Here is a 9714-nt window from a genome sequence, read left to right as displayed (position 1 = left end):
TGATGTACAGAGAAGAAACCACTTTAACTGTCTCCGTTGTGAGGCCACATACGGCGCCCACCCAGCAGTCTTCCCAGGAGGGCGGTGCTGAGACCCAAGGCGGGCAGGGCCCAGGCGGCTTGGGGTCTTCTTCGTCTTGCCTGGCCCCAGCGGCCCTGGCGGCTGGCCTTCCTTCCCCGGAGGGGAGCGACGACGGCGAACGGGCATCGGAGCAACCCAACTCAACCCATCCAAACCTTCAGGCAGCAAACCAGAGCGCCTCCTCCGCAGAGAACAAACCGAAGCCGCCCCCCTGCCCTGCCCGCCCCGTTGTGGGTCATGCTCCGGCTCGCAGCTCTGCCCATTTGCTCTGGCTTGCGGCTCTGCCCATTGGAAGACTTCGGGCCGCGGGGCGCGCCTCTTCCGCCCAAGGTGGAGAGCCGAGCCGCTCTTGCGCCGCCGCCACAGCCGCGCCAGCGGGGGAGGGGCATCGCTTCCGGGGGGCTCATTTTGACTGAGGCGGACCCCCCCCCCGGCGATCCCTTGGAGGAAGTCCTCCTCTCTCTCTCTCTCATCAGAGCGGCGGGGGCGATTTCATTCGCTCCTGCTCTGTCCCGCGTGCAGACACCAGCCCGCCCCCTTTGCAAATGTCGACGCCCCGCCCCCCCAAGGCAACTTCAACGGGATTCAAACAAAGCCAAGCTGAAGCGGACCCTCTTACGTCCGTCCCGTCGGGGGGGCTTAATGATTTGCTCTCTCCGGCTTAGCCTGCAGGGGGCGACCTCTCCCCGCCCCGCCCCCGCCGAGCTCTGGGGGCCGACTCGTCCTCCTTTCCCCTTCGGCAAGCCTGTAACCCAGAGGGGGGTCGCTAGCCTGGGCTGGCCGCCCTCCTTCTCCCCGCCAGGAGGGCCGCTGCATCCCCCCCCCCCCCAGTGCCGGTGCTTCGGAGGCTTCGTTCACCCCCCCCCCCGCGCACTTCAGCAGCAGCAGCCCGCTGGCGTTCCCCTCTCCCTCCTCGCCTGCTGGGCCAGGGCTTGGCGGCGCCCCGAGTCTCTGGGCGAGTGCGGCGGGCGCGGCTTCCCCGGGAGCGCAGGTGGCCGAGCTGCATTCCCAGGGAGGGTGGCAGGCAGGCCCCGATCCCGAGCCTAACCTGGCAAGGGGCGGCGGCTCGGCTCGGCTCGAGGCAGCTGCTGCTCATGCTAATGACGCAGGTGCAGTCCGAGGGTCGGGGCTGCTGGCCGCCAGGTGCTGTCGCCGGGACCGCGGTTGCCTGGGGTGCTGCTCCCCCTCACAACAACGACCCCCCCCCCCAGTGCGGAGGGGCCACAGCAGGTTGAGATTCCTGTGTGATCCATACATGATCAGTATGGCGTGATAGTTAACCACAGAGGGAAAGTGGCAAAGAGGCGTCAGAAGCAACCGATGAATCCGCTTGAAGACTCACGGGAGCACAGACCCTTCTTTGAAGCAAGTTCCTCTTAAACCCATTGGCTTCAAACTGGTTTCAAAAACCCCAGCTATGGGTTTCAGAGGAGCTTTCTCCAAAGGGGCCATGGTCTTGCTTTAATGATGTGTTACAGGGAAACAAACCAGTGTGTGCATTTCTTTTTATCATTATAAGCAAATAGGACACCCAGGAGTTCTTGTCCCAGTTAAATTTCACTCCCCAAATACTCCTTTCCGGAAGTTCTGAGCAACAAGGAGCTGGTGGGTTTACAAGCGGGGAGGGGCTCCCCCAAGGCCGGCTGCCCGAGCGGGGCGCGGGGAGGAAGGGGCTGAAACGCAGCAGCAGACGCGCCCCGCCCAGTGGCCAGGCCGGGCAAGCGAGCCCACCGCCCAGCCGCCCCGTGCCCGGCTGCGGCTGGCCTCCCCTGACCCTGCCTGCTCCCCGCAGCTGCTGCTGCTGCTGCTGCTGCTGGGGCCTCCCCCGGCCAGGCCGCCTCCTCGCCAGCGCAGGGCGCCCTTCGGAAACCGCCGCCCCTGCCCTGCCCTGCCCTGCCCCGGCCGCTTTCAGTTTCGTTTCTGCCCCAAGCCGAGGAGGCAGCCAGGCGCCGCCGTAGCCAGAGGAGGCCCTTCTTCGCCGGCGCAACCAGGTAAAGCCCCCGCCGTGCCCTTCTCTGCGCCCGCGGGGAGAGCTGCGGCTCCCTCGGCGGCACAACCGTCCCTGGCGGCAGGCGGCGGCTCTCAGCCTGGCGCGGTAGGCCGCCAGCAAACTCCCGCCGGGACCCGCCTCTCACCGCACTGGCTGGCGGCGGCGGCGGCGGCAGCTCGGGGGGGCCCAGGACAGGACCCAGCCGCTGAACCTCCGTGGAGGCGCCACCAACAACCCACACGCAGGCGGCGGGCCACCCTCCGCTCCGCCTCCCTTTGGCACCTGAGCCCGAGAGGCCCCCCGCCGAGGGAGGTGGGCTGGCCGCGAGCCGGAGGCTCCCTTCACCCAGACCGGGCTAGCGGGGCGGGGGGGCGGCTTTGGTCAGCAGCGCTGCCTCTGGGGCGCTGCTGCTACTACTCCGGGGGCCGTGGTGGCAGGCGGCGCCCTCCTCGGAAGGAGTGCGGCGGGCGGGCGGGCGGGCAGCGGAGGAAGCGGCCTCCCCCGGAGGCAGCCAGAGGCTCCATCCTGCTCAGGGCTGCTGCACAACGCAAGTGCCCTGCTGGGCCGAAACCAGCCCCCGCTTGGCTGCGGGCGCCCAGGCCAAACCGGCTTGAGCACGTGGTGCCGCTCAAATTAACAAACCGACCAGTTGCTTGCGGCTCTCGCCCGCCGTCAATGGGCCCAGAATTGTAACCAAGGAGAGTGGCCAGAGAATTGCTCCTGGCCCTGCTCCGTCAGTGCCCCCCTCGCCCCGCCCCGCGCATGGCATGCCAGCCCCAAGCAAAGGCCGCGGCCTCTCCTCTCCCTGCATGGTCCTTGCTTGATCCGGCTGCAATGCTGGGCATGCTCAGAGGGGAGGAAGCCTGGCCGGGCACACCATGGAGCAAGCATGTCAGGCAGTTCCCAGCTCCTGTGTTGCTGCTGCAGGATCCCCGGGGCCAGGAAAAGAGTCCCTGCCGGCCGAATGTGGCCCCCGGCCTTACGCTGTGCAGGCCTGATCTAGCTCAACATTGTCTCTACGCAGACTGGCAGCGGCTTCTCCAAGGGTGCAGGCTGGAGCCTCTCTCAGCCCTAGCAGAGCTGCTGCCCGGGAGGGGCCTGGGAACCTTCCACATGCAAGCCCTCGGGTGCTCTCCCTTGGGTGGCCCCATCCCCCAAGGGGAGTATCTTCCAGGGCTCACACACAGGGTCTCCCATCCAAATGCAAACCAGGGCAAACCCTGCTTAGCAAAGGGGACCATTCATGCTTGCTGCCACAAGACGGCCAGCTTCTCTCCTCCTCCCTTGGGCACCCTTGGCTGGTGCTTCCACAGTGCCCCTTCCAAGGAGGCAGCCCCAGCAGGGCGCTTGCTGTGGGGCTGCCCTTGAAGCGCATATTCAGAAACGAGTGCACACTGCATCATCGGCTGTGTTGCTGTCGGGGCCTCTGGGGCTGATCATGTCTCACCCTCCCCCCCAGGTGGGTGGGGCTGTGCAGGGCAGTTTGCCAGGAGCGACTCGCACGGAAAGAGAAGTCGAGGCAAGCAGGAGCCACCCACAGAAGGGGCGCTGCTGCTGCTGCTGAAGCCAGCCACGGCACGTGGACACTTCTCCACGGGCCTCGATCCGCCACCCAGCAGACCCAGTCACGCCCCCTTCCCCAGAAAGCCCTCCCCACCGTTTTGTGAGCCACCCAGGGCAGGCCCGCTCCACTTCGGCCCTCTTGCCGATGTTGGCCTACCGCTCCCATAATCCCTGGCCACTGTTTAGCAGCAGGGGGTCATGGGAGTTGTAGTCCAGAGGCAGCTGGGGGCCCCAAGCTGAGCAGGCCTGGCCAGGCAGTCTATCAATGGAATACGTGGAACCAGTAAGCCAGGGCAGCCCCCCGCTCTGCTGCCCTGCAGCCCCAAGACTCGGGGTGTCTCCCTTCTCCATCCAGGCCCTGGAAGGGATGGGGGCTCGGCCCTCAGGGGCTCCTGCCTTTCCTCAGGGGGTTCCACAAGGGCCGGAGGGAAGCCCAGCCTTGGTTTTTTGAAAAGCCCCAATGTGGCCGCCCACTACACACTCTCCGGGAATCTCGCTGCCCGCTCCCTCCCTCCCTTGGCTTCAGCCCACTTGAGCTGAGCGGCTCAGGAGAGCTGGTCTTGTGGCAGGGAGGCCGGATGGCCCCCCTTGCTAAGCAGAGTCCCCCTTGGTTTGCATTTGGATGGGTGGCTCCAGGTGAGCGCTGCAAGGCAGTCCCCGGAGGGCCAGGAGGTGCCAGGTTCGGCCCTCCCTGCCTTACGCTGAGCCAGGCCCTTGGTGCCTCTCGCTCAGGGGTGCCCACCCTGACTGGCAGCAGTGGCTCGCCAGGGCTTCAGGCTCAGGGCTTTTCCCTGGCCGGGCCTGGGACCTTCTGCCTCTCAGATACAGCCATGCTGCCCCCCCCCCGCCGCCCCCCGCTCCAGGATCTGGACTCCTGCCTGAAACCTGGGAGAGCTGCTCCAGTCTGTGCCGGCAGTTCTGAGCTAGATGAACCGAGGCTCTGGCTCCTCGGCAGAGGGCAGCGTCCCGTGTCCCCATATGGCCGCTCTGCCGTCCCTCTGGCCTGGGCCCACACTCCCTCCGTGGCAGCTCTCCTCCCAGCCCTGCCCCCCCCCTCACGGAGGAGGGAGCACGACACCGCTGGCCGGCTGACCGGCCGGAGGAGCTCCTCCTCAGCGGAAGGGCCCCGACCCGCAGGCCTTGCCCTCCCGCCACCGCCGCCCGACGTGGGGGCAGCAGCAGCAGCAGCGGGGAGCTCCTGGCCGGCCGGCCGCTGGGCCTCGTCTCACCCCTCCGGGCCTCCTCTTGCTCCCTGCAGGCAGCTCCAGTCCTCTCCTCCCACAATGGCCGCCCCCGGTGGCCCCTCCCTCTCGGAGGCCCTCACCAGCAGCTTCCTGACTTGCACCATCTGCCTGGAGCGCTTCTGCCAGCCCAAGATCCTGCCCTGCCTGCACACCTACTGCTGCGCCTGCCTGGAGAGGCTGGAGGCCGGCCGCCAGGCGCTGCAGTGCCCCGAGTGCCGCCAGCGGGTCCCGCTCCCGGCCGGCGTGGGCAGCCTGCAGACCAACTTCTTCATCAACGGCCTCCTGGACCTGCTGGCCCGCCCCGCCGCCGCCCCGGCCGCCCCGCCCACCTGCAGCCTCTGCCCGCTCCTCGGCCGGGGGGCCGGCCAGCCCGCCGCGTCCCGGTGCTTGGACTGCGCCGACGACATGTGCCGGGCCTGCGCCCGCGGGCACCGCTGCTCCCGGCTGACCCACGCCCACTGCATCGTCGCCATGGAGGGCTACCTCTCCGGCCAGCACGACGAGGAGCTCCGCAAGCGGCAGGCCTCGCGCTGCAGGGAGCACCCGGGCGAGGAGCTGCGCTTCTTCTGCAGGCCCTGCGCCGCCGCCCTCTGCCGCGAGTGCCGCCTGGGCCCCCACCTGGAGCACCCCTGCCTCCCTCTGGCTCAGGCGGCCCAGGAGCGCCGGCCGCTCATCGCGGGCCTCCTGGCGGGCGTGGAGGAGAAGGTGAGGCTCATCGCCCGGAGCAGGGCCGGCCTGGAGGAGCGGCTGCAGCGGCTGGAGGGGCAGGAGGCCTCCATCCGGGAGGCGGTGGAGCGGGCGGGCGCGGCGGCCCTGCAGCAGCTGCTGGCCCACCAGGAGGAGGTGCTGGGCCAGCTCTCGGCCTGCGTGGCGGAGCGGAGGAAGGCCTGCGGGGCGCTGCGGGCCGAGCTGGAGCTCCAGGAGCAGGTGGCCTCCAGCACCGTGGCCTTTGCCCAGAAGGTGCTGGGCCTGGGCCGGGAGGCGGAGGTCGTCTCCCTGGAGCAGATGATCTCCGAGAGGCTGAGGCAGCTGCGGGATTTCTCTTGGGAGCCGCTCTCCTTCCGGCTGCCCCGGCTGGAGCTTCTGCAGAGCAGCTGCGGCAGCCTCTTCCGCCTGGAGTGCGACCAGGAGGAGGAGGAGGAGGAGGAGGAGGAGGAGGAAGCCACCAAAGGGACCAAGAAGAAGAAGAAGAAGAGGAAGCCACAGCCACAGCAGCCGCAGCAGCCGCCCTCCCCGAGAGAAGCTGGGGAGACCCCTGGGCAGGGGGCCCTGCTGGGTGAGGGGGGTCCTGGCCCTGCAGAAGCCCCCACAGCCCCTGCCAGGGAACCAGAAGCCCCCCGGCTCACCCCCAGGCCTCTCTTCTGGTGCAGCTTCTGGGTGAAGATCCCCAGTGACAAGAAACGGCCCCAGGTCACCGGCATCTGCCCCTTTGGCTCCGCTGAGCTCCTGGTGGCTGATGCCATGAACCGGAAACTCAAGCGCTTCTCGCTGCAGGGAGAGTTCAAGGGCACCATCCCGGTGCCGGACAACGTGGCCCCCTTCAGCGTGGCTGCCGTGGGCAGCAAGGTGGCCTTCACGGCCGGGTCTCGGCTCTACCTCTTGAACGGGGAGGGGGGGCTGGTGTGGCAAAAGGCCCTCCAGCTGGGGCAGGCCAGCCACGCAGTGACCGCCCTGGAGGGTGGCCACGTGGTGGTGAGCGTGGCTGGGCGCTTGGAGGTCTACGACTTGGAGGGGCGGCTGGTGCAGAAAGTGGTGCCCGAAGGCGGCAGCCAGGAGCGGTGCCTGGTCTTCTTGGCCCGCTGGAAGGGGGGGCTGGTGGGTTCCGACTGGTACCGGCACAGCCTGGTCATGCTGCAGCGGAGCGGGCAGCTGGTGGCCGAGTTGCGCCCGGAGCAGCTGAGCGGGTGCCAGCCGGGCGCCGTCTGTGCCGATGCCGCAGGGACCGTCTACGTGGTGCTGCGGGAGGTTAACAAGGTGGCCGCCTTCTCCAAGGATGGGGAGCAGCTGGGGCTCTTCCTCACCGCTGAGGACAACATTGACCGGCCCCGGGTGGCCACCGTGACTCGGGAGGGGCGCTTTGCGGTGGCCCTCAGCAACGGGACTGTCCACATCTTCAAGATCAGGTATCAGGGCAAGTGACTCTGTCTGGGGAAGGCTGTGTAGGCTGTCTCTGTGTGTGTGAGAGAGAGAGATCCCAAGCAGCCGCCCCTGAGTGTAGTCGTGCCAGTGTGTCTGGGAGGAGCATAACAATGCCTCACAGCGGGGGGGGGGGGGTCTGAAGGCCGCACATGGTCAGTGGGGGCAAACGGGATTCTTTGTGGGCATCAGGCCCATGCAGTGGACTGGGGTGACAGCAGACTCTGGCCCCGCAAGGGCTGGCTGGCCCCATAACCACACCCAGGCCTCCAGCTCTTGGGCCCATTCAAGGCAAGTCAGCTGGAGACTTTGCAAGGGGGCCTGAACCTCGCCCCCCCCCCGGCCAAGGGACGAGACTGGGGGGGGGGAAGGCTGTGACTTGGGCCCAGCCCCCTCCCTGCTCCAACAGAGAACAGGCCCTAGGAAAGAACTCTGAGGGGTCTCTGAGGGCCAAGGTCGGCAGGGTGCGGGGAGAGAACCGGACCCTCAGGGAGGAGAAGGCCCCGAGCAGTGGGTGGCTGCTGGCCCAGCCTTCCTTCGCGCAGCTTCAGGCTGACTCCGCTGTGCCAAAATGCCGATGCGGCCCTTGAACGGCCGGCCACATGCTCGGGGGGTGGGACGGGATGGTTTTCTTTTAAGAAACGTCAACAATCTTCATGGCTAGACTGAGGAGCTCAAGGTGTCCTGTTCTTCCGACCCGCACGGTCCTCGTGTCCATACTCCTCCCTGTCCAGGCTGGGAGGGTGGTTGGAGACGGGCCCCTCCCGGGCCTGGGAAATGGGCCTCTGAGTTGCCCCCAAGGCTTGCTCCCCCCTTGGTGGCTCTTGCCCTCTGCTCCCCACCTGCCCTCTGCCCGCACCAGCTGGCTTCATCGCTGGCCTTGCCCATTTTGTCCAGGGGGAACTCCCGCCTCTTCCAGCCCATGCCAGGCCTGGTGCAGTGGCTAGAGTGCTGGACTAGGACCGGGGAGACCCAGGTTCAAATCCCCCTTCAGCCATGAGACTTGCTGGGTGTCTCTGGGCCAGTCTCTTCTCTCTCAGCCTAACCTACTTCTCAGGGTTGTTGTGAGGAGAAACTTAAGTATGTAGTACACTGCTCTGGGCTCCTTGGAGGCAGAGCAGGATATAAAATGTAAAATAAATTTTAAAAAGCTGCTCCCCTTCCTATGATCCGTGCCTTTGTTACCTGGCACCTTGCAAGGTCCCCGTGCACCTCCTGGGCTCCTGGCCGGGCCCTCTCTGTGGCTGCCGCCTTCAGGGCTCTGGCCGAGGCTCCCTGTCACAGTAAGAGCCTCTCCACCTCTGCTTGCTTTTAGAAGGACCCTCCAGACGCAGCCGTTTTCTCAGGCTTTTAATTTTGAAATTAATTTCAAACTGTTCAATTTGTTTTTATCCTGTGGAACTGATTGAGCTTTTTAATCTGTGGAATTGTTACCATTGTTTTTACTCTGTGTTATATTTGTTCTTTCCAATTCCGTTCACTGCTCAGGGATACACATATCAGGCTGTACGTAGATATGGCAGGTCAGCCAAGATATGGGGGGGGCTCTCCTTCCGCTCCTCCTGCTCCCCAGCCCCAGAGTCGCCTCCTCCTGGTGCCCTGGCCTTCCACACCCTGGCCCTGGGGCTGGCTGCCACCCCTGGACTCGGAGCTCTCCATGGGGCTAGCTCCGCTGGGCAGTGACTTGGGCCTCCCTGCCTGCCTCCTCCCCGGGCCCTGCAGGCCATGGGGTCTCTGTGGCGGGGGCTGGTCCCCACATGCAGCTACAGGGATCATCCTGGTGGCCAAGTGGCGTGTGCGGGGCCTGAGAACCCGCCCTGTACTGGCTATGGTTGGCCCACCACCTACCCTCCTCGTCAGGAGCATCCTAAGGAGCTTCAGGGGCTGCCAAAAGAGGCACAGCTGCGTTTGCTCCTGTTGTGAACTACACCTGGTTTCGCACTCTGTACATGCTCAGAGGGAAAGAGGCAAAGTCACATCATACACAAACTGAATTGGTTCTTGGAGATGGTGACCATGTAGGATCTGGGCGCGCAAACAGAGACAGAGAGAGACACACTCAGAAAGTTCAATGGGCTTTATTGTAAAAAAGTTGTTCATCAGGACAAATAAAAACATGTTTCCGATTCAAGGTGTAGTGTAATGTGCCTAACTAACATGTGTGTGCAATTAAATCTTCCTAGAGCCTAATACAATTCAGATACAGACAGAAAAAAAGGGGGAGGGAGGGAGGGAGGCTAAGGGCTGGTATGGTTTGGGGGATCGGAAATTAGTAGGGGGAGAGGTGAAGGGGGGGCAGGAGAAGGGGAAGGGATGAGGGGACCCAAGGCTTGCAATGGAGCAGCATATGACCAGGATCAGAGAGACTTGAGAGCGGTGGATCTCTTCAGCTGAGACAAGAGGCTTCTTGGCGGGAGACAGGAACGTTTTGCAGCTGCTCAGATCACAGCTGAAAGCACCATGGCTGGGGAGTCTTGGCTTCTCACTGCGCAGTAGAAGTCACAGACAGGTAGCGTAAATGCCCGTAGGCACAAGACTGCTCACTCTCTGTCTAATCGCCTCATTCTTATAGTGTATTTCCCTTTGATCTGTTCAGAGATCTATTCAAATCTCATCTTTTCCTGGGTTCCCCAGAAGGGGTGACAAAGCTGTTACTTTCTGGACAATGTCTTTTAATTATTCAGGATATTGGCCAGTTCA

The 9714-nt window shown here is 64.9% G+C and overlaps 1 protein-coding gene across 1 annotated transcript; it reads left to right on the top strand.

Annotated features, from left to right (window-relative positions):
* Window positions 1–1941: 1941 nt before the first annotated feature.
* Window positions 1942–9145, top strand: TRIM56 (tripartite motif containing 56). Its single transcript, XM_053263500.1, has 2 exons — window positions 1942–2072; window positions 4893–9145. The coding sequence occupies exon 2, from the start codon at window positions 4918–4920 to the stop codon at window positions 7015–7017; it is 2100 nt and encodes a 699-aa protein (XP_053119475.1). The 5' UTR covers window positions 1942–2072; window positions 4893–4917; the 3' UTR covers window positions 7018–9145.
* Window positions 9146–9714: the final 569 nt, after the last annotated feature.

The sequence above is a fragment of the Hemicordylus capensis genome, chromosome 6 (assembly GCF_027244095.1).
Source record: "Hemicordylus capensis ecotype Gifberg chromosome 6, rHemCap1.1.pri, whole genome shotgun sequence".
NCBI classification, from domain to species: Eukaryota; Metazoa; Chordata; class Lepidosauria; order Squamata; family Cordylidae; genus Hemicordylus; species Hemicordylus capensis.
Note: the sequence above shows the minus strand (reverse complement) of the source record. Positions and strands in the feature narration are given on the sequence as shown.